The sequence below is a fragment of the Plutella xylostella genome, chromosome 16 (assembly GCF_932276165.1).
Source record: "Plutella xylostella chromosome 16, ilPluXylo3.1, whole genome shotgun sequence".
Classification (NCBI taxonomy): domain Eukaryota; kingdom Metazoa; phylum Arthropoda; class Insecta; order Lepidoptera; family Plutellidae; genus Plutella; species Plutella xylostella.
The window spans coordinates 5,776,173-5,801,478 of NC_063996.1; the positions used below are offsets into that span (position 1 = coordinate 5,776,173).

General features: G+C 38.2%; 2 protein-coding genes across 2 annotated transcripts in view; one reads left to right on the plus strand and one right to left on the minus strand.

Annotated features, from left to right (window-relative positions):
• Window positions 1-616: 616 nt before the first annotated feature.
• LOC105384006 (alpha-tocopherol transfer protein-like) lies at window positions 617-16,562 on the minus strand. The gene is made up of 5 exons (XM_038118334.2): window positions 16,199-16,562; window positions 9,507-9,666; window positions 8,966-9,146; window positions 5,777-5,968; window positions 617-1,260 (listed from the first exon to the last, which is right to left on the minus strand). Exons 1-5 carry the CDS (start codon window positions 16,344-16,346, stop codon window positions 1,021-1,023), a joined length of 921 nt encoding a protein of 306 aa, XP_037974262.2. The 5' UTR covers window positions 16,347-16,562; the 3' UTR covers window positions 617-1,020.
• A 1,173-nt stretch (window positions 16,563-17,735) lies between these two features.
• The window catches only part of LOC105384047 (citron rho-interacting kinase), a 30,585-nt gene continuing 23,014 nt past the window's right edge, over window positions 17,736-25,306 (plus strand). The window contains exons 1-12 of the mRNA XM_048626570.1: window positions 17,736-18,097; window positions 18,646-18,743; window positions 19,096-19,248; window positions 19,637-19,833; window positions 20,211-20,388; window positions 21,780-21,895; window positions 22,299-22,479; window positions 22,963-23,098; window positions 23,381-23,480; window positions 23,825-24,007; window positions 24,550-24,814; window positions 25,060-25,125. Of these exons, the coding sequence (XP_048482527.1) occupies window positions 17,887-18,097; window positions 18,646-18,743; window positions 19,096-19,248; window positions 19,637-19,833; window positions 20,211-20,388; window positions 21,780-21,895; window positions 22,299-22,479; window positions 22,963-23,098; window positions 23,381-23,480; window positions 23,825-24,007; window positions 24,550-24,814; window positions 25,060-25,125 (1,884 nt within the window). The 5' untranslated portion in view covers window positions 17,736-17,886. The remainder of the gene's footprint in view (window positions 18,098-18,645; window positions 18,744-19,095; window positions 19,249-19,636; window positions 19,834-20,210; window positions 20,389-21,779; window positions 21,896-22,298; window positions 22,480-22,962; window positions 23,099-23,380; window positions 23,481-23,824; window positions 24,008-24,549; window positions 24,815-25,059; window positions 25,126-25,306) is intronic.

Below are 25,306 nucleotides of genomic sequence, written 5' to 3' on the forward strand. Positions count from 1 at the left end.
GAGAGAAATATTTTCAATCAATGAAATGGAGTTCTTAAAATTATCTAAAACTTTTATATCATATGTTTTTTTCTAATTCCTAACCGTTTTCGAGTTATTACCCTCGCTGTAACTGTAGGCGGGTTGGACATTGACCAGCATAAATGTAAATATATTCTAAAAGGGAATTTAAAATCTACAACTTCTTTTCTATAATTTTTTTTCATTTATGAATAGGTTAGGCAATATGATGCAAAGTTTATGATTGTTTTGACATGAATACATTTTTGTGGAAAATTTCAACTTTTTCTGAGGGTAATAACTCGAAAACGGTTTGGAATTAGAAAAAAACATATGATATAAAAGTTTTAGATAATTTTAAGAACTCCATTTCATTGGTTGAAAATATTTCTCTCCAATGCACCGTTTTCGAGATATAAGCTAAAAACCAAAAAATCGTACCTTTATCCCCCCCTCCTCCCCCCCGCTCATCACCTAGGAGTCAGGACTTTTGGTATGTTAACAACCTAAGCCCCCTGAACAAGTTTCTGAAGGAATCTCTTAGTTACCTGCTCACGCACTCTACACCTCATTCCTTGACTGGACTACCTATAGAGTGCTCAATAATGAAATACGGTATTTTCTTACAGTTTTTTTTATTAATTATACTTATGTGCCTACTTACATCATTTATTGTAGAAATATAATAGTTTATTTACCTACTATTAAGGTATAATTCATAATTTAAATTAGACTTAACTATAATGCAACTTATTTCTAGGTTATCTATAATATATTAACGAAAATCACATAGTTTATTTTATAGGATGCCTCAGATTCTTACAAACCGAAGTAACGCTTGTGTGCTCTCAACCATATCCAATCGGTACAATTCATAGCTACAATACAAACTTTCCAACCAACTTTATATTATCGATAAACTCATCACATCCCTTACGTAAACGACAGTGGCGCGCGTTCGACCAATAGCAGTCGAAGATCCCGCCAATGGTGTACCCATAGTGTCGGGCGTCGATTTTGCTAGTCGATATCGAGTTTTCTGAATGCTCCTACTGTTCCATAGATGTCGTTGTCTGGCTTGGGTGCAGAAGCATTTGACATTTCATTCAGGTTTCTTAGATATTCGCGGAGCTCGTCAGTCCTTTGCCGCCATTTTCTGGCCAGGATATCGATGGATTCCTCTTGTCCGCCGTACTCTATGGGCAGCACTCGGCTCGGGATGTGGTCCAACAGCTCGTCTACTTTTGCGTGTAGGTAGAACTGAGGAACAAAAAAAATTAATTTAATTACTTACTAACATAATTAGTTACCGCTGGGTTGCTAGATAACTAGGTACCTAAGTATCTAAGTACGTATTGTTTCTTTAATAAGTAATTTATTAGTGTGAGGAGCATAATTTACGCATAAAAATATAGTTAACGTCATTAGGTCATAAATACTCATAAAATATAAATAACAGTGGGTGATTATTTTTATAGTTTATCTTAGACACAAACAACACAATGAAAAAATGACTATCTAGGTAGCTAGTTGGTAATGAAAAGAATTTATAAGTGGCAATATATTTTTATTAAACAGGTTATGACATAAGACGCATTGCATTAAGTAATAAGTAGTTACGAATACACCTCAGATTATAATTACTTCATGTTTACTATTATTTTTGATAATTAATTCTTCCTTAAGTGACTCCCAACCTGAAATCTTTTGGTAGGCTATCCTATGACCAAAATATCTTTACGCTTAATAAGAAAAATAGAATGCGTGAACAAGTAAGTACCTACTTATACCTACATTGAAATATAGTGAGATATGGGTGGATTTCAACAAGTCCTAAAAAATCTTCATTTCCGTGGACTTTTTTATCTTTAGGTTTTTTATATTGAAAAAGCGCTTTTATTAAAGTTTTTGTTAATGTTAGTGTTCTTACTTAATGGCTATCAGATAAGTTAAAAACTTAACGAGATACAGATGATCAAAAATTTCGTGCCACGGCGATGACACATGCGTTCACGGAAATGAAATAAGCGTCCACGGCAATGAAAAAAACATCCACGGCAATGAAACTAACGTCCACGGCAATGAAAGAACTTTGCTATGGATATGAAAGAATCAATCCACTGCAATAAAAAAAAACTGTGAGGGAAACGCAAACTTAGACAGATTATGTATGGTAGAAATATTTGGATAGATATTGAAACGAAAGAAAGAACGACAGTATGTATAAAATAATAAAGAATGTAGTATGGAATTCTTTAAGTAGTATAATGAGGTTCGTATTGCAACTTATAAAAACGAAATGTTTAATTTCACATTAATATCGTTCACAACATATAATTAACCTTACCTAGTATAACATCTATATTTTCATAAAGTATAATATTATACATGTATTGACCTACGGTGCCGAGACGTGGTCTTTAGGCCTCTTAAATAAGCTCGGAGTCACCCAGCGAGCTATGGAAAGGGCTATGCTCGGAGTATCTCTACGTGATCGAATCAGAAATGAAGAGATCCGTAGAAGAACCAAAGTAACCGACATGGCCTATCGAGTCAAATGGCAGAAATAGCAGTGGGCCGGACACATTGCTCGAAGGACTGATGGTCAGTGGAGCAGAAGAGTCCTCAAGTGGAGACCACGTACCGGCCGCGGGGAAGCACTGGATGCGGGCCGCCTCCGATCGGACAAGGTGGAAATCATTGGGGGAGGCCTATGTTCAGCAGTGGACGTCCTATGGCTGAGATGATAATGATGATGATGATGATGATGATGATAATATTATACAGTATACGAACTGTTAATTTTAAAATATATTATGATGTGACATGATCTGTGCTGAATTACAAATCACCGAACAAACCACCAAAAGCACGAAAACCTAAAGATAGGTGCAGTTAGGTGCACATGTTCGTCAACAGCGAAGTGGGGCGCAGCATGTGCACTTAACCGCTCCTCCTCGCTTTCCTTGTTATCGCACCTATCTTAAGGTTTTGGTGCTAGGGGTTTTGATGGTGTTGTGGATGTTGATGGATTTTACACAGATTACGTGATATGATAGAATATTTTATGAGCTCTATGCTAAATGAAAGTATATTTTAATTGATATAATAATATGAAATGTATTTTATCATCATCAGCCTATAATCATCCACTGCTGGACATATGTCTCTCCCAAGGAGCGCCACAACACTCGGTCCTCAGCCTTCCTAATCCAGCTACTACCGGCTACCTGCCTATGCTTGCACATTTTGACAGCTATGTCGGTAACCTTAGTCCTGTGACGATAATAATACTTATTTTGTGATTGTTATTAATGATAAATTATACATTTAGTTTTTATACATCGCGATACGCGCCCGTTTTATCGAACTGCAAAAAAAGGTAATAGGCTATGTCTGAAAAAATTGAACAACGCTCATAATTTTTCTAATGATAGGAATAACCCTCCGTATCATCCTAAAAAAATCTCAGATTTTTCCTATGCGTCAGTAATTTTATAAAAATAAAAACATTTCAAGTTTCACAAAACGGGGATATGATGGCACTTCAGGACTTTTTCCATCGTCTCTATAAAAATATATGGGCAATAAAAAAGAAAAAATTGACAGGCGTCAGCTTTTACATACTCTTTGGTCACACGTCTATCCATAGACCTCCCATAGACCTACAACGTCACATCAAAACCTGTCATATTTTTTTTTAATGCCTATAGAGACGATGGAAAAAGTCGAAGTTCCATCATATCCCCGTTTTGTGAAACTTAAAATGTTTTTATTTTTATAAAATTACTGACGCATAGGAAAAATCTGAGATTTTTTTAGGATGATACGGAGGTTTATTCCTATCATCAGAAAAATTATGAGCGTTGTTTAATTTTTTCAGACATAGCCTATTTGACAAGTCCTGTAGGTAATTTCAGTGATCGGTATTATTAACTGTATTACAAAAGATGGTAAATATATTTTTATTTGCCTAATCGTACATACCATGGCGATGAAAACATATGTCACGGAAATGAATAACCTGGCCACGGAAATGAATAACCTGGCCACGGAAATGAATAACCAGGCCACGGCAATGAATACATATTATTTAACAAGACATGGCGATGAAATTTTTTTCATTGCCGTGACTTTTTTTTCATTGCCATAGCAAATTTTGGCCACGGAAACCACGGAAATGAAAGCATGGCGATGAAAATCAAGCCATTAAATATAAATAACAAAAAATGTATTTACTATTCGAAGAAACAAACACTTTATAAGATGAATATTTTCAAAATGCTTTCTTTTGAATGTTTACTCAAGAAGACAAACTTAATTTTATAGAAGTTATATCTATCCACGGCGATGAAAGAAAAAATGTCCAGTGACCAAAAACAAATATAATTTTCACTATAGCGCGAAGACGTGGACACCTGTGTACCTCTTTCCACGTCGAGTAGTTAGGCAACACTTGTAAAAAACGATGAGCGCCCCGAGAGGGGGACCCAAGTTCATAGATAAAACAATATCCTTGATCATGTTTAGGTCACGGCGATGAAATGTAGTTCTGGGACACATGAATTTTCACTTACCGTTCGTTATATTCTTTATTTATTTGAATAAATGTATTTCGTAACAATACTTTAACTATTAATGTATCAAATGAAACTAAGTTTAAATCTAAACACTCAATATTTTTTCATCAATGAAGAATAATACAAAACGAGATGACCTGGGGACAAACACGGCAATGAAAGATTTGGAGGTTTAATATTTTTTTGTAAAGTATCCATTAATCCTATTGATAAAATATTTAGTGCTTCATATAGATTACTATTACACATAACCGGAAAAAAATATTAGAAAATTAGAACTTTGTTTTTTAGTACCGATCTCATTGATGCCACGCAAATTTTGGCCGCGGGAAATTCACCCATATGTGTTTGATGAATAAACTATGAGACTGTAATGTAGCGATAGTGAAACGGACCGATCGCTGCTGAAATAGCTGACCCATCATAATTCTCTAAGCGCCGCTGCATGCACGTTTCTACTTTGTAGATACACGTAGTTACATCGTAACGCCAAGAATTGTTGTTGTTTTGATTTCCGTGGAAGCGGAAGCACATAAAATTTAGCAGAAGAACTAATTTTAATAATAAACTCATTTCAATTCCGGAAAACAGGAAGCGTCTATATTTAGACAACTTGCTCTTAAAGATTTACATTGTTTCCTAAATAGAATCATCATCTCAATGTCTCTTACCCACAAATGTTTCAAGATTTACCCATAAGTAGAAGTGTAAAGAAGGAAGGCTTCAGCTTTACTCTGACAGAGAGTTTGTGGTGCTGAATTAGGTATAAAGGAACTTTCCAAGCTAATGTCGAAATTAAGTAAATGTAAGATAAAAAAAGATAAAAATTCTTTATTCGGTGTCCAGCACCACACACCAAAAATAATAACATACACAAAAAAAATAAAAAAACGAAATTAAAATTAAAACAAACAAAAGTGTTGCTGCCTTGCTTTGGCAGTATATGGATAGAAAATGACAGGCATAAGACAGGCATAGATGTAATGCTGATATTAGCTTAAAGTTCCTTTCTGCAACTCAGCATATACAGGGTGTTGCATAAAGGGTATACTAAGCGGAAACCTACGTGTGCAGCAAGGTATATCTAAGCCTTACCCTTTCTGCAACACTTACAACTGCCCTTTATCCAGGCATCCAGCCATACGGGTACCTCCATCACCGACGATAACAATAAAGTAAGCTTCACTCTCACTCACCCGTCTCTTAACCTTCTCGTTCATGCAGGACCTCATGAGCTGCAGCGACGAGGCGAGGAAGGCGGGCGCGCCCACGATGTGGTTGCGCTTGAGCCGCTGCGGGTAGGCCGCGTGCGCCAGATGGATGCCGCGCCGGATCGCCGTGATGGCCGACGCTACCCGGGAGACTATGCCGCCGCGGACTGCTGACACCTGCGGGAGAGGAAGTGGATTTGTTAATGGGCTGATGGGTCTTAGAGATGGCGTGGCGTGGTGAGAGACAAAATACAGGACTACCAATAATAGACCGAACCTGCTAACTTTAAGTAGTTTTGCCTTTGATCTGGGATTAGATTTGCCTTTGATCCTGATACTTATTACTTAGTGACATACTGATGAAGCGAAAGAGTGGTGTGCTCAGAAACCTTTCCACACGTTGCCAGTATAGATAGCGATAGCGTGCGCAAGTCCAGATACTTGCACAGGTTATATGCATCTATTATATATGGGCATTCAGTGGATGAAAATTCAGTAAGAGAGGCTCACAAGGCACTAACATTGACTAAATACGCTCAGGAGAGAATCACTCAATCACTCAGAATACTGGTCACGCATAACACACGCAACACGCTCCAACTAGCACCGGGTCACACCCTCAATGAAAGCAAGTCAAGGATATCTATAGACCTGATGCTGCCTAGATCTCTAGGTTTATCTGAGGTCAAACGCAGGTACGCTCAATAGATTATCAATTAAGTACTAATTACTATGTTGGTACTAACAAATAAAATCTTGCATAAATACAATAGCGATCAGGATAAGTAAGTAGGTAAGTAATAGATTTAATTGGCCAGTCGATAGTTTCCGTGACTTTCCGGACTTGCTACTTCCCACTTATTCATCGTCATCAAATCAATCATTCATTGACCTTAGATACCTACATATCTTACATATGGAGAGGTGATATGATACATATATTAAAGGTATTAGGAAATAGCCCTTGAGATACGATGGAAATAATTGTCTTGATAGCTGTCTTTCTTTTCTAATCTATTTATTACTATAGTAGTCTTGAATGTATTAAAAGTTAAAAAGTTTTTTATATAAGGTACTTATAAAGGACCATTTACTGACTGTAAAGATGAAGAGAGCAAGAAACTCATATTTTAAAAGTTTAAATGAATACCTACGTATAGGTATCCGTTAAGTTATTTTTAACACAGGCGAATAACCTCTTTGGTATATTTTAAGAACTTGATATTAAGTTTATTCCTTTTGCCTCCTCCGTTACTAAAAATGAACTCGCTACATATAACAAAGTTCCGGTTCCTTATTTATTGTTCTGCTCGGGTTTTTTAGACGCAAATGTATCTAGTTGAAGTAAGAAGCCTATGTTTCTATTTTTGTTTTTAAATTATGTTGTTTGACTACTTACAACTTACACGAGTAGATATACCACTAGGTACAATAGTAGGTATAATATAGGTACAACCAACAACAACATCATTAGATAACTTTCAATAAGCTCTACCATTTTGTGAGAACCTAACTGAGTACATAAAGTAGATACGTAGATATTTAGTTCTTACAAAATAGAACTTACTTACTCTCCTTTGTATTTCTAAAGTAGGAAACAGTATTTACTTAAACGTGGGAGCTGGTAAGTCACCTCATAATTATGTTAAATATTTCCATTATTAGTCGACGACGTTGCTACACTTGCCTCTACGTCAACGGAAGCTACATCATATTTAGCAATAAGCATAATGAAGATGATTCAATCTACTCAAGATCAAGATCAAAACAAAAGACTTTACTTTAGAATAGTGTAATGATTAAACTGTAAGTACCTTCGGGTTATTAACCCAATCCATAATCCGATTTCCAATTATAAATTCTTTATAAGTAAGTACAATATACTCAAAGAAGAACTCTAACTAAGATTTACTTATTTAAAGCACCGATTGTTTTGTTTACGTTTTTTTTCGCATAATTTAAAAATATGTGCGTAAATAGGGGCATTAAAGTTTACTTCCTATCTTGATATACATCTAAAATGGTCTTATTGTTTTTTTTTTTGCGAATACATTTGCGCAAGTATCTATTATAAACAGTCATATATCCACTAGCTTGGCAGGTACCTGTTGTAATGTATGTGTCTCATAATAATAAAATTCTATGTATCCTACTCCTGCTACGTAAAAAATGTTTAAACCATGTTTAAAGTAACCATTTGGAATACACATTCTGTAAACATCTCTTTTACGTTTTTTCTAGTTTTTATGACTATCTAATGTTTTGGTTTAAACTGGCACACTATATCTATAAGTGGCTGTATTGTATAAATAATTGAAAAAAAAAAAAAAAAAAAAAAACACGCACTCACGCCTTGTACTAATGTACTCCCTTGCGGGGTAGGCAGAGGTGCATTGCTGCACCCACTTTTCGCCAGAGTGTTATGTTAGTCCCAATGTAATAGGGGGCGGGCCTATTGCCATTTTACGGGCACATCCAAGACCCGAGAACAAATATCTGTGTTTAAACAAATATCTGCCCCGGCCGGGAATCGAACCCGGGACCATCGGCTCAGTAGTCAGGGTCACTAACCACTACGCCATTCGGTCGTCTTCGGTCAATAAATAATTGACTACACAAAAAACCTTGTTTTGGTTGTTTGTTATTGGCCAAATCTAAAATTAGAATCTAATCTGGTTAGTGCTATATTTAGAATCACTTCTGACGTAGTAGAGCCAATTTTATACCGCCTTATTAATTATAATCTACGTCAATAGTGTTACAATAACATATTTTTTGCGATATTATTACCACACATTGGGTACTGTGTTGTAAAAAATTTGGAAAGTTCCATCATAAACAAACACGATAACGATTTCGAACAGGCTTTAAAACAAATACTTCAATAACATAAAACTTTGTATGGAAGCTTATTGTTATTAGCCGTACCCAACAATCATTTCTAAAGATATTTGTATTATTTTTCATGAAAATTAACTGGCTCACTTTTCCAATCTACTTAAATGAACAATTGAACATAACATATACCTTGGTATCAACCACAGTCCCCTGAACAGATGACAAACCCTAGACGCTAGACATGCTAAAAAGAATACCTCGGTATCTATGTAATGCAAAAATTTAGAGCTGAACCAACAACCCCCTTAGAAAAAATCGTAGTTCATATAAACTGACCTCCCAAACGAAGACATCTCCAGCGATGGGCTTCTCATCCCGCATCCTGACATCACTGAGCAGCAGCACGGCGCGCACGGTGGCGGCCACGTCGCAGCTGCTATCCGGGTAGTTGGGCCTGATGCGGAAGATGGTCACCCGCGCGCCCTCGTCCGTGAGGAGAGGGAGCGATACGATGTCCCTGGGGGAGAAAGAGTAAGGTAAAGCATGGGTGCTGATATGTAATGTTGTAAAGGAGGAAACCATGAACTGCTATGCTCGTGATGATGTTCAAATGATAGCCGTAGTCATTACCATCTCATCTAGCCTTTATAATGCGTTGCACACCATTATAGTGACATGATAGAGACAGGAAGCCTGGCTCTACCTCCCTAAGATTATACAGATTAGATTTAGTTTGAGATACTAGGCTTGCATAAACTTGCAAGCTTCATTGAGCAAGTCCATGAGCTTCGTCATCCAGGGCCCAGCCACACCCTGTCTGCTACTACTGCCTGACTTACAATGGCTTATTACTTTAACTTTGAGGTACCAGGCTTACATGAACTTGCAGATGTCGTTTAGCGGCGGCTCGGTGAGCGAGCGGTGCTCGTACAGGTCCCGGTAGCGGGTGCGGGCCACACAGAACTGGTCCAGCTTCTTGCGCGCTCGCTCCATGTCCATGCGGCACCCGCGCACGAACAGCTCCAGGAAGGGACGGTCTGCGGACAATGGAAGATAAAGATGTGTAGAATACTTTTGTAAGGAAGGGGTCAAGAGAGAAATATTTATGTAGAGCCACTTTCTAGTTGTACTTAGAGTTATAATATATGTACCTATAAGCAATGTGAGTTTAAATCCTGAAAAAAATGTGTCTTTTGAAATGGGTTCGAGCGTCGGCCGGGCCATCCCGCCAGTCCTTTAATAGTAGAATATAAGTTGTACTTATGTGGACAACAATAACCTAGAAACCTTGTAACAGAAACTTAGTTTTTTGTCCAATGCCGTCGGATCATAAATTACAATCATTATGAACCTATATTTAACGTCTCACATCCATTATGGAACGTTCTCGTATCTAAATGCCTCACAAACATAGGAATATTTTTAAATTAATGCAATTTTTTCAATCTTATACTGACTAGTAGAAAAACAACAACAAAATTTGCAAAAAATAACTAAGTAGGTAGGCAAGTATAAGTAAGTAGGTATGTATAATAAAACCTAATCCTGTTTACCTAATCTACGAAAGATCTTATTAGGCTATAAATAATATTCATACCTAAACGGTACAAATTTAAATATACCTACATTAATATGTCTATAAATTAGTCATTGCCTACGTAGATTATTCTCGTTGAACAAGTTTATAAACCGTTAAGTTATGGCTAGGTTTTCAAACCCATTATAAAATTAAGATCATCATTGATTTATTAGGCTTTTTTAATTTGATTATTAATTGTACCGTTGTACGAACATGGGCTCAAGTACCTGAATGATAAATAAAATATATAAATATAGCCATGTAAAGAACATATAATAAAACTTTAAGGATGTAATACATACGTATTAAAACTTTAAGGATGCTGTCCACCAAATATGTACTATATCTATCTAGGTGTTATGCACCCACTAAAGCCTCAAACTAAATTAAGACAAGTAACTATGTACCTACATACCCATTTCGTTATTAAGTACTCAATAGAGTTACATATAGGTAGTTATATTAATACTTGTGTATGTAAATGGTGTAGAATTTCTGGCAGCATTGACCCACAAATTCGGTATAGCGCCGTGAGATACACCTACATACAACAATTGAATTAATATGCATTTATCGTTGTATTTACAACACGTACAAGTATGTATTTACCTGATAAGTATATAAACAATACAAGTCACACCGTCCATCTACGTTGGTCATACGTAGGTGCTGACCAGTGACTACTGCAATCATAATTACGTAATTGACGTATGTATGATGAATACTTATATGTATATAAATGGTGTAGGTGTTATTTATAAACAGACTATGTTTACAGCAATTTTCCAAATCATTGTAAAAATATACGGTTGGATCTAGTTACCTATTATTATTGTACGTACACTTATGTCTTTTTATACGAAAAACACTGGATGCATTATAACATATAGGACTGTATGTATATGTATAAGAAATGGAACCCGCCGGGAATATCGGTTTAAAATCTCGGTTTAATTACCTAATAGTTTTATACCGTGCTTGTTTTCTTCTTCTTATAGTGCCTCTCCATCATTGGAGGTTGGCAGTCAGCTCCGTGTGTACCGTGCTTGTTTTGCCTGTGCCTATTACTCGCATGTAAATGCTGATGCTGCTGACTAAGTACTTAATTATTCTCGGAACTTCCCAACCCAGTTTACATAATTTTTAAACCACACGTTACTTTGCCATCTTCAATGGTCTCCGCCGGTAATTTCAGTGAATTCAGTTACGTAATAAAATGCTCAATCACATAATTAACTAAGTATATACCTATACCCTCTGTCATTTGAGCGCTACTCATTGAGTCTGGGCCAATAATTAATAGTAGGTAGTTGTTGTTGAGCATCGGTAAGTAAAATAAGACGCATTTTTTAGACTAAAACACATTTACTCTACTTAGGTAGTACCTATAGGTATACCTATTAGTAACCTTTGATAGCGAATGAAAGAAAGTTAACTATCCCTTTAGTACTGAACGGGTTATTGGTAATAGTTTATGTTGTAAGTTTATAAATAAACTAGTACTTTAGAGTTTTGTAATACTGTACCTAAAACAGGTTGTGTAGCGTTTAAATATCAACCTAATGTTTTGGTACTTAGATTGAGATTGTTATAGATGTAGACCAACGGTGTTAAATAATACTTTTAAAAGTTTTTTTATTACCTATATTTTAGCTACCTTGTAAGTATAACCATAGACATTAGACACACTAATTAATACTAACAATAAGAGGTTATACTAGCGCGTGAGTTTACACTTTTGATACTTTTATTTTATCAACATTTTGTACTTAAATACTCATGTGGGCTGCTGCATCTAACAGTAAACATAAATACAATAAATACATTACATTAAAATACCTACTTCAATATAAATAAGACTTTTTAAGCGTATTGTCCCCGTTCCTCAGGACGCGCGTTGAATTCTTTTGTATGGAAAATTATGAGTGTACATTAAATAAAAAAAAAATACGAAGTGTAAATGGAAAAAGTAGTTAAGTATTGTCAGATCCTTATGAAATAATCTGTTTGTGCTAAATGGTTACACGTCAACTCCAATTCACACATTTAATTTGGTAGCTACTTGTCTTATTGGGTATTTTAGGGATTATGTCATGTTTAGTTCTAGCTTACGATCATAAATATTTAGGTAGGTACAGCCTAATATTTTGTGTGTGGGCAAGACCTACACCATCAGGCATGCATTTTTTACGATTGCATATCTTAATATGGCGATTGTAATTAATGTAAGACGGCATACATCTGCAGCTTTTATTCGTAAGAAAATGTGTCGAACTTGATGTCACGTGCGTGGGTGCATTGTATCTACTCATTTTGTATTTGCCTTTTTAGATCGATTGATGACATTGAGACGGGGGCCATTTCCGTAAAATTTCCCAAGCGGATATCCTTTACAATACAGGATATTTCTCTATAACTACATGTTCATATTGTAGTGATTTATTAGTTTCCGCCATTCTGATTTTTGTCACAATCCAAAATTAATAATAATTTAGTTTGTATCTACATATTCTTACTGAAATTAGGTCATCGTTCTAGACGTAAATCAAAAAACCGCATCTTGTTCGTGACACAGAAATGCGACCACCGAATTGTACAATCAAAGACGCATCAAGCACATCCAACATGTTCAACCGCATATTAAATAGGCTACTAAATAACATGTGACACGTTCCCACTTGTACCACTGAGTAAGAGGCCAAGCCAAGTAAAGTAACAGCGAGTGAAGTGAGATAGGAATGCTAAATGGAGCCTAGGAGATTACAGAATCGTAGCGTTGCGAGAATGTGCGAGCTACGAACCACAAAGTCGTAGGTACACACATTTACTTATGTGTGCCTCCAACACATAAAATGATCGAATACACATTTAAGTACCATCCTATCAAAAAACATAAGCAAACAGTTAGACCCCAAAAGTGTCAGATAAATATGTAAGTAAGTTGAAGAATATTTATTCGATATACATGGGTATGGAGGATGGTAGCTCTTTATATAAATAAAATGCGCATTATAGAATCATCTCTCATTCGGTTCATCAGTAGGTATAGTTTTTGAGATGAAAGTCATCGGGTTTGATAGTGGAAAGTTAACAATTGTGATAGGTAAGTATTATATACTTATTGGGTGTGAAATCACCGCAGTTAAAATCTAATAAAGTAGCCTATAATCCTCTAATAGCTTTATATACACTAGATCATCATCATCATCGTCAAATATTACGTACCACGCCTGTCACCTGCGTGTTGCCAAACGATAAATGATCTAAGTCATTCCTATTTACGATATTTCGAAAGCTTTTGTTATCATGTTGCAGTTAATTTAAAGTTGGGTGAAGTGGACAGCCATTTCATTTCTTGCAATATCTAGAAATTCTCGTGTACCTACCTACTTTTATGAAAACATCGCCAAGTCAGCAGTGGCACTTATAAGTAGTGTATGAATTACCTAAGTAGCATTATATATTTTAAGTAAGTATATAGGTACAAGGTAGAGTAAACAGAACATTAATATTATTATTACCTACACCACAATCATTCTTTCAGAATTGTTCAGATTCAATCAAACTGCCGTTTACCGAATAGCTGCCATTAACCGAAAAAAATATTATTTCCAGTAGGTACTTAATAGCAAGTATTATTATTATTTATAAACGGATATAAAAATACAGTTTTGTTAACTGAGTACAGTCCTTGTCCTTTATATTATACGGTACATTATGTTTTTGTATGTATTTTACATGCTACGAGTATCTGTGGACCGTGGAAGCATTGAACTACATATAAACTGGTTTGGGAGGTATCTAAATCCACGGGTCTTATTTGTTATAATAACATACACACAACAAAAAGGTAAGTATATGTATGTATTTTTATGCGAGTACATAATGAAATTTTTTATGTTATCTACATACTCGTAATAAAATAAATAAGCATGTTTGTATGATTATAGTTTTTTAGTAAGATTTAAGACATTGTTTCCATCCTATTTTAGGAACATAAAACTTAATATAATTTTTGATGCTTAGTAGAATAGAATAGAATGCTTAATATTGTACTTAAGACGTATGTATTCAAAAATACATATTTCATGTACTTAGTTAGGTATTATTGGAATGCCTAGGCTAGATTGGTGATAATAATTTATAGAACTAGTTTATCTTTAAGTCTAGCGTCATCATAAGGAAACTATTCAAAACTAGAACATAAATAGATAAATTACACGCATGTTTGTATTTACTATAACATTATGTAGGTATTATACATACACAAGTCTTTAGGTTATAAGTAAGTCTTAGGTTTAGGTATTGAATTTAATAAATAGGCATTTAACCAAAGTTAATTATAGACATATATGGCAATAGGCCCGCCCCCTATTACATTGGGACTAACATAACACTCTGGCGAAAAGTGGGTGCAGCAATGCACCTCTGCCTACCCCGCAAGGGAGTACATTAGTACAAGGCGTGAGTGCGTGTTTTTTTTTTTTTTTTTTTTTAATTATAGACTGAAAAAATAGCTTATATATTCGCTAAAAATATTTTTATACTGTTGTTTTCGCTGATTTTAATATACCTACCTACTATACCTATATATCGTATCGCGTCGTCAATCTGCGTTTGACGGTGATAAAAGTTTAATATGAATACGTAAACCTTTTCCATTATAATGGCACGTGTAAGGAAACATAAATTATCACACATAGTTTCAGGAATGGAGGTCCTCAGCCAATGTGGGCCTCACATCTAACTTGAACAGCTTAGTACAGTAAATCTGACCCCTCTCAGAAGCATTGTTACTATGAGAGGGGGGTCAGGTTTCTCTGCGCATGACCGTACCTAAATGCTTTCAGGTTCGTATTCTTCCTTACCCACTGATATACCCTGAATATTATGGAATTCCCTCTACCTACATACTTCAGGACACTTGATAAGGAAATTACATGGTCAATTTATTGCCATTGTTTATTTGCGTACCTATTCAATAAGTAAACATGTTTGCAGTGCAAAATTATAATAATTATGTAAACACTTGTGCTTGAGCTATATAGACTAGTATTGAAGTGTATGAATATTTAACTACATAAGTTGTGTATAAGTTTAAGTTAACACAACACGAGAATTTGTCACCGTGGTTAAAGATTTTTTGCCAATTTTCATCAGAAGGTACCTACAATAAGATAACTATCACATAATTCTGTGTTTCGGGAGTCTACTATCTTGCACCCCCGAAGCAAAACGTTTATGTTTCATGAAAATCGCTACAACCGTTTAAAACTCTTGAGATCTTTTTTTATTAGAATTGTAAAGTTCTCATATAAATTTAGGTAAATACCTTGTGGCAGGGCAGATTTTAAAATCTCACCATCTGTAGGCAACAGAGTTTTGTAAAAATAGCACGTACCACGTACATTTGTATCTTGGGTATTTAGATATACCTACGTATTTGAACAAAGAATTAGCTGACAAATGTAAACTTTTCCAAGTATCGTCAAAGACATCTTATCTCCTAATAAATAATTAATTAATCTGATATTTACTCTTACGGTTGACGATATAAAACCTGTTCTAACCAATGATGTGTTGGTTGTATCGATGCGCTTGTTCGTTTACCGTACCTTAAGACCGGTGTCTAGAATCACCAAATTGTCCTAAATTTATAGCTGATTTGAAATTCCAGAGGGTAAATCCGGTTTCATGTAAGCTATTTGTTTGAAGATATTATAGAGACGTGGTGTTTAGCTATTTTCTGTTATATATCGTATTGCCATTCCACAAGACATACCTGCTGTACTTACAGTCAGCTGCAGAAGTAGCTATACACTTTTGAACTTTGTCAAACTCACTAACTGATGCCTATTTATTCATTCAATCATTGATTTGTTTAGTAGGTAGTTTGACAAGGTACAAAAGTGTATAGCTACTTATGCAGCTGACTGTACCTATACTACCAAATTCAGTATGAAACTAGAGTAAGCAGGTAGGTAACTTACCGAACACATCAGGCTGTGGCAGGTGCGGCGAGGCGGCACACATGGAGCGCAGGTCCCGCACGCAGCGGTCCATGTCCCCGGGACCCTCCCCCATCTCCTGCTTTATTATCTCCAACTGCTTCGCCGATGGCCCTTGCAGGAACGCCATTGCACAAGGAAACCTTCCAAAAAGTATCAAACTCTATGGTCAATAAAACTTTTTCGGACTCCTCGGTCAGGCTGCAAAACACGTGAACTCAAACCTGCTGAGTTCTAAATTTAAATTTGTTGTTGATTTTTTATGAAATTCCGCGATCGGTTGGCACGTTCGCCGGGTTGCAAGCGGGTGGCGGAGTGGACTGTGCGTGCGCGCAGACAGCCTCCTTTTATAAACAATCCAGTATTGCGAGGACGCGGAGGCTGTTCCGACCGCGACCAGTGATCTACTCTATTGCCAACCCAATTATTTGTAGCAATTTCCTTCTGGTGTCGTTTTTTACGTTCTTCTTAATTGGTGCTTAGATGACGTTGTTGCTCGCTGTAGATCGGATCTGTGGTAGAATTATAAGTTTATGAAATAACGTAACTAGGTACAAGGTACATATCTCTACTATTGCAGGCTGTATGTGAAACTCTTATCTATTTAATAACAAAATGAATCATATTCCTTGGAATGTTTACTTAATTAAGTAATTCCTACTTACAATTTCACATGTAAATAATATTATAGTCGTGATTATTATTATCTAGGGTACTTAACTCTGAACCTGCCCTAGTTAGACGACCGAATGGAGTAGTGGTTAGTGACCCTGATTGCTACGCCGCAGGTCCCTGGTTCGATTCCCGGCCGGGGCAGATATTTGTTTATAAACCGATTGATTGATGAGACAGAATTGTGTAGAATGGTATTAATGATGACGGACAATTGTTAATCGTGGTGCGCAATCGGGCAGTTGTCGGGTATTTGGGCACACTTCAAAGGAATCGTGGCGTAGCGTGGCCTGTGGTCTTCACACAGTGGCCCATTATACACAATTCTGTAATGCTTGTAAGTAGTAAATACATAAATAGACTAGCTTAAATCGCAAGTGGTTTCCCAGGCATCAATGAGCCATGCGCCATTGTGTGAACACCAAGTGGTCGTTACCTACAGTTATGCATTGCAAAGCGTGGCCCATCACAAACCATTGTGTACTGGACTGGAGCCTTTATATCGGGGGGGAGTATTTATAGTAGGTCTTAGAATCAAAATAAAACTAATGCTAATGAGCTGTGAGGGTAGTACGGTGCCTGCTGGTTGAATCATTTTACTACTAACTTATGTAGGTTCCTAATCGCCATTGTATACTCTATGCTTTATATCAGTTGAGTTGATTTTAAATTAGAATTAGCGCCATCTATTATGGAGTAGTAAAACCACAAATTATGCAGTTGAGTTCTCAGAATATTCATTTTAATTAACGCCATCTAGCGTTGAGTAGCTATACTAAATTATTTGAACCATAGACATTTAATAGTTTTTTCTTCTGACAAACCATAGACTTATTTATTCTTCCGGAATGTTGGCAAAACTGTAACATAAATGTCAAAATTTCGAAAATTTTAACGGACGGAAACAAGAAGGTTGTTTGTACGAAAGTTTACTAATAATTTTACAAATAAAATAACAATAACGGTGCATAATGTGTTAAAGTGTTTGTTTAAAAGCCATGGAGCCGTCAAAGGAAGCCATCGCTGTTCGGCTGACCCGTCTCAATCGCCAGATATTGGGGAAAGTGACGAGTGGGAACACAACGAATTTTAGCAAAAGAACTATAGACCGCGAAGCTCTGCTTGATGCGCTTACAGTTCTCTACGACGAGTGTAATGATGACCCCGTCAAGAAGTGCGATGAGCTGGTGCGAGCATTCGTTGATAAATGTAAGTTTTCATTCATGTTTGTTCCGTGGTCATTGTCCTTTGAAAGGAACTTTGCTCCTTGCAGGTGGGCATGCAGCTGCTCACATACCAGCATTTGTTGAAAGGTCAATTGTTATATAATTTTATATTCTTATTATTACAAGCTACCAGTATTCTAATGATAAAAGAAAATAAATATTAAATATGGGATCTGAAATTTATGTAAGTACTTATGTTTCTGGGCAGGCAATACAGGATATTTATGTTTGTCAAACAACTGAGGACAAATTGTATTTGTTGCTTTTCTTATAAACAAATATGGTTCTTGCTATTAAAACTGCAAGTGGAGGCAGTTGATTGTAGCCAAAAACGTTTCTTGTTTTCCTTGTTTGTATGCCTAGATTTAAATAGGAAACTATCAGAGATTTCAGAAATGGCTATGCACCACGATAAAAAGGCCATTGTAATTTTCATACACTCAAAACCTGTATTATTTTAAAATATTGTTTGGCATTTGTTATATACTTTATATATTTGTTAATATATTTGTTAATACTGTTTTACTTCAGACCGCAGCACATTGGCGGAGTTGCGCAGGACGAGGGTCTGCATCGCTGACTTCGAATTACTTCAAGTTATTGGAAGAGGACACTTTGGAGATGTTCATGTAAGTATTATATTTAAATACATAATTGTGTTTAAACATTTACTAAAGAGGTGAAGTTACTGATAAACCTATAATGGTGCATGAGAAGTGTGCACTCCATGGCATTATTATATAGAAAAATAAAATAAAACATCTGCTTCAGGTGTTTGCTTTGCTCCAACCTAACTTCTTTTATGTAATAGACATTAAAAATGTATTTTTAGTTTTCTTTGCACACTTTTAACATAGTTTCTCCTGTACACCTGTGGGTTGACTGGTAGCAAATGCTTTTAGCATTAAGTCCACCCTCTCTACACTTATTTATATATTTTTGCAATAAAGGGTTACTTAAATACACATAATATGTGCCCAGATGGTGCGTGAGAAGCAGACGGGCGACGTGTACGCGCTCAAAGTCGTGCGCAAGGAGGCGGCGGCGCGGCGCGCGGCGTGCGCGGGCGACGAGCGCGACGTGCTGGCCGCCGCCGCCGCGCCCTGCCTGCCCAAGCTGCAGTACGCCTTCCAGGTATAATATCACTCACGCTACGTATACTGAGGCCGTCGTTTCGGATCGCCTGTCCTAATATCGGCTGTACAAAAAGGTATATTCCCAGTGACGTCTGTAAGCTACAGACATATAAGATAGAAACATACGGCAATTCTGTCACCACAAAGACTAGATGTCGAGGCGCTAAGAAGAAGAATATCTGCAGCTGGCAAAGTGCCACTTTTTCAGATATTTTATTCTCACCACACTAATTTATGTTTCAGTATCACAAAGTTTTCTAATACGATAGTTGAAATGATAGCTGAAGCCTTTATCGATACATCCCTTGTTCTGGCATAAATCATTTATATCAAATTATCATGAATCATCACAATATGTTTGATCATCATCACTTGATCCTCCCCAGGACAACACAAACCTGTACCTAGTGATGGAGCTGTGCTCGGGCGGCGACCTCGCCTCTCTTCTCTCTCGCCGCTCGGAGCCGCTGTGCGAGCGAGACGCCGCATTCTACGTCGCGGAGACTGCGCACGCGCTGCGCACGTTGCATAATCTAGGTTTCGTGCATCGCGACGTCAAACCGCATAATATATTGCTGGATCGGTGAGTTGGACTACATCTGTTATTGTGTTTGACGAAAGACTCAAATCGAATTCAGTTTACTATGAACGTTGAGTATTTATAAAACAACGATTTTTTTCACTACCTACCAAGGTAAATTTGAGTTTTTCTAAATGGAATGGAACTTTTATAATCATATCGTCAAGGTCTAAACTGCATTTCTAAGCTTGGACCATTTACCACCACGCTGGACTGCAGCCATCGGGTTCACACCATCTTGATGTGCCAAATCTAGTTTCTTCATTTAACTTTATAAGAGGACGTCATATAGACCTTCATTGAAAAGAATTGCACCGCAAGAGTATCAGCTACACCACCACCACAGCGCCTTTCCCTTTTACAATCCAACCTCTCCCCAGATGCGGCCACATCAAACTAGGCGACTTCGGCTCCGCCACCCGCCTGTCCTCCGACGCTGCGGCGCCGCCGCCCGCCACGGCGGATTACGTGGCGCCCGAGCTGCTGGCGGCCGCCGCCTGCGCCGCGCGACACGCCGTCTGTCTCGACTGTTGCCGGGGGCTCGCGCCCGCGCCCGCTGTGCGTTGCTTGTTGTGGTTGGGGGTGGGGCGATTCTGGGGACCTTGTGGGGCTTAAATATACTAGGACTACAGCTACCTGGCAGGCCAAGGGTTGACTAATATTCCGTTCTTCAATACATTTATTATTTGACAGAGAGGGACGAAACAGTTTATTAGCTAAAACGTCCTATAACTTTTCTATGATTATGGCTGTTAGTGCTGAACAGCGCTGAATAGTGTGAAAAGTCGTCTTCAAGGTCCATAGACTGTCATTGCACCGACTAAACCAATCGGTGCTGGGCGCTTATGTCCATTATAAAGCCGTCCCCAGAATCGCACCGTCGTCCATTACGTCCACGGTGTACTTACACAGCTCTTAGTAGGGAGTGTCGGTGGAGGAATGAGTCACGTGCCTTGTGTTCTGTGCAACAACCATGAGTTAACTATAAAACAGCGTAGGCTCGAGCTGGAAAATAATGTAGTTTACTGATGGTTGGCGTACTGTGTGTTGCAAGCATGCTATTAAGGCAAACACACTGGGCTAAAGGGCTGCTTAAATTCCTATGAAAAGGAAAGCTCTTGGCTCATAAGCTATATGTATATAAAAAAACTTACCTATAGGTAAAACACACAACGCAACTTTAAACTTTTATTAGCTTTGTCTTCATATAAAGTGCAGACTTTGATTGTATGTAACTATGGGTGCAGCACCTATAAAAGTTTTCAAATAACATGAGTACTCTATACATTATAAGAATTTACGTGAATCTAGACGACACTGGCAGGATAATTAACTTTGGTACTTACACTTACCTAATTAGAGCTGATATTAACTTGGCACTCGCTTTCGAGCCGTTTTGTAGTTAGATTGTAATGAATTTAGGCATGAAATTGAAAAGAGTTTGAATATGCACACGGAATGATTGTATAGGTAGCACTAGCCACTAACAGCACGGTGTGACGGTTTTGTAAAGTTGTGTTTACTGTTTATTATTCATATCTACTGCCCGTAAACTATTAGAAATTCAGAAACTGAACCCTTCAGCTTCAAAATCTATCCATCCTTTATCGGAATTAAAGAGACCGAGAAATTACTGTCAAATTAGGGCTTTGCAAGAGCTGGAACGAGGTCAAAAGTCCAGCCGAAGTTATGCAGGAGTAGCGCAAATTTATGAAGACCCGTTGACCTCTAGAGTGCCCCAAGACTACAGCAATGATGACCTCTATACTGACACAAGACTACAGCAGAAGAAGGCTAGCAAAGGCTGGATGATGGATATCAATTTGTACCACAAAATCTTAACATAGAAAAAAAAAGATATACATAATCAAAAAAATCCTGGTGATGGTACAACTCACTACATCTCTTCCGCTCTTATATTGTAACTCAATTGTTGGTTTTTTGTCCAGACGGCGTGCGACTACTGGTCGCTGGGCGTGGTGGCGTTCGAGCTGGTGACTCTGCGGCGGCCCTTCTCCTCGGATGATGATGATTCTGTCGCGCTTATACTTAGTAATATACAGAGGTGAGCTCATTTTTGTGGTATATATCGAGTTCCAATGGAATATGTGCCACAGACTAAAGGTGGGTACTGACCAACGTTACGGACTGTAATGTAACATTCCCAGCGAAAATGTTATGCAACGCTTTGTTCTAAAATCGGCTCGTTGCTCGCTGGTTTCCTCGTAACACTACGTACTGACTGCGTAAATGCTCGCTGTGTAACATGTTACGTTACAGTCCGTAACGTTGGTCAGTACTACCTTGAGTATTATAAAGTACCCATCGTGTAAGATCACTAACGACGATTAAATATAGAAATATACAAATATACATCCATCCTTTGTAAAATGAGCAATGCCTAAGCATAGAGTTCTTACCACGTTTAGATTTCCAACAAACAAAACCACCAACCCTCCCACCCCCAGATACGAGCGCTCAGACCCCGCCGAGCTCCCGTTCGCCCCGCCCCCCGCGCCCCCGTCCCCGCAGTGGCGCGCGCTGGTGGCGGGTCTACTCCGAGTGCACGCCTCCAAGCGGTTCAACTATCTGGACACGTTGCAGCATCCCGCGCTCAAGCACTTGACCATGCACACTATTAGGGACCAGGTATGGACGTTTACAGTTTGGTTGAATAAGTTAGGGAACTTAGGGAGTCATTTTTAGGTTCCCGACTTTCCCGAGGTACGTTAAAACTGAGCGACTCTATTGGCGCCTTGGCGCATTGACGCGCTACAAATGCTCTCGCCATTTGTTTATAAGTTCCAAGGACAGAATCAAAATTACCGCCATTTTGGTATTTTATTGTGAATCAATGTCACAATCATTGCACATAGGGGACCATATTGATATTATTGGTCTCCTATACCTTGTTTCACGGGGAAAGACATCTGACAGAACCCTTATTACATTCGAATAAGGGTAGTTTTTGTTTGTATCAGATGTCTTTCCTCGTGAAATGGAATATAGTTGAAAGAAAAACTATCATAGCAAATATTGTACCATCCACGAAACTGTTTGTTATACGCGTATGACTAGGTGATTTTGCCCTGGCGACTTATTTATCGTTTTAACTAACTTGTATAATTCCAGGCGCCCCCGTGGGTCCCCTCGCTGCGCGGGCCGGAGGACGCGTCGTGCTTCGCCCCCGCGCCCCGCGAGAAGCCGCCCGCCCCGCAGGCGCCCTTCCGCACGCGCGCGCCCTTTGCCGGGCAACTGCCCTTCGTTGGTGAGTGGCGAAGAACCATTAGTGCGTTTGCGTCGTCGCATTTATATTTGATTATTCAAAGAGGTATGCATATATTTTATGACATGTCCCATTAGACCGCTGTCGCGTAAACGCAACATTATCATTAATTCGGCATTACATTTGTGTTGTGGTAGTGTAAAATGAGATTTACGGAACACCCATAGAGTCAAATTTTAAACAAAGAATTAAAGGTTTTGACAGCATTAAAATTTTAATTTGTGTCTTCAGAATCGACATCATATTCTTATCATGATGCTTCAGGTTTCTCGTACGTGGCTCCGGAGGACAACGAGGACAGCATCAGCGGCGGCGGGTTCAACGCGTCGCACGACTGCACCGCCATCGACCTCGCCACCTTCAAGTAAACTAACATTTACACCTTCAACTGAAATATTCAGCCGTACCGATATCAGTTCATACATACCCTTTTTAGTTGATGCCCTTGCACCTGCACTCGGGAAGATTTACCAGCCCAACCAGAATGCTATTAAAGTTGATTCTTTTTTGTCTGGAAAATTTTTACACGCAAGAAGAACCAGTCGATTCTGATTGTATAACCTAGGTAAGGTTAACAACCACTTCGTTTAAATCCACATATTATTTGTACAGTCCAAAAGTGGTATACTCAGCTGAGTCACCCACTTTCTGCTTAGTATACCATTATGCCACACTCTGTATATTCAAATAAGCAACTTCCTCCCCCAGGTCAGCCGAGAAGCTAGCAGTAATGCGTGCGCGCGAGATCGCCTCCCTACAGGGGCGGCTGGCGGCGGCGGAGGCGGCGGCGGCGGCGGACGCCGAGCACGCGCGCCGCGGCGCCGAGGCGGAGGCCGAGCGAGTGCGGGCGGCATTGCAGGCGGAGGTCACGGCGCTCAGTGCTCAGAACAAGTACGTTACACGTAGATACAGACAGAGATCACGGCGCTCAGTGCTCAGAATAAGTACGTTATATGTGTAGATATATCACAGCCGGATCGTGTAATGAGCCATATTATATTACGGCGAGCCGTTTCCCAAAACAGCGCCGTTTTGAAATGTGGCGGCTGAACGCTTAGCTGGAATGAATGCAACTGAATAAAAAACCGACTCAATTTAACTCAATGTCATAGCATTCCTTGGACGATGACTATATCCACCAATGCGCGATTGCAGAGCTACGTTCCCCGCCAGAAAATTTCGTCGATTATTTTATTTTTAATTGGAAATGGGGTGCTTCTGAATCGGTTGCCTTCTTGTACTACTTATAATCGTAAGTTTATAATTAATTAAATTCACTGGCAGTTGAAATATTCCAAGCATTTCTATTAAGTATATCATGGTTATGAAATGCCATCATAGTTATGCGAAACATTTAGGAAGGCAACCAGCGAGGTTTTCACCAGCGAATTTAATAAAAAAAATAATAAAATATCATAAAATCTCTCTCGCAGGCGACTCGAGCGCGAACTGGACATAGACAAACAAGAGCGGATGTCGCTCGAGCGAACCATACAGGAAATGACGTCATCGGCCAAGGAGCGCGCCAACTCAGAGCTCAGAAGAATGCAGGCGAAAGTGGCTGAGATGGAGGTGGAACGGAACTTGTTGCGTGAAGAACAAAAGAGGTTGGAGACGAAGGTTGAAGAGATGAATGCGCAATGTGAGAGGAACTTAGCGGCTGCGGACTCGGCTAGAGCACAACAGAGGCATTATAAGGTGAGATCATTAGATAATAAACATTAAACAAAACGCGCTCTTTATAACCGACTTCAGAATAAGAGGGTATATAAATTTGATCAAGGTTTTAAAATAGAATTATATATATTATCGTATAGCCGTATGGCCGTAACCGTACTACGTTTCTTACTTTCTAACATTTTACATGGATGAAAATCATAGAAGTATTGCATTCAATGTACACTTTTTTAATTGTTTTTTTCAAAAATATTCTTGTTATTCAGGAGATAATAGGCTACGTACAAGATTTGAGTCACAGAAGACTGACGGAAATCAGCGTGCGGCCTATTGTGAGTTTACAGTAGATAGAAACACCAGTTCAAACTGTAGTTGTTGGTAGATTAGAAACAGATAACAATGTAGTAAAGTCCACAGTACCATCTCCCTATTTTGAACTGTACTTGTTTCCAGTCGTAACTGAATTATAGTAAGTCACAATGAGATATGATGGATGGAGTACTTATTGCGTAG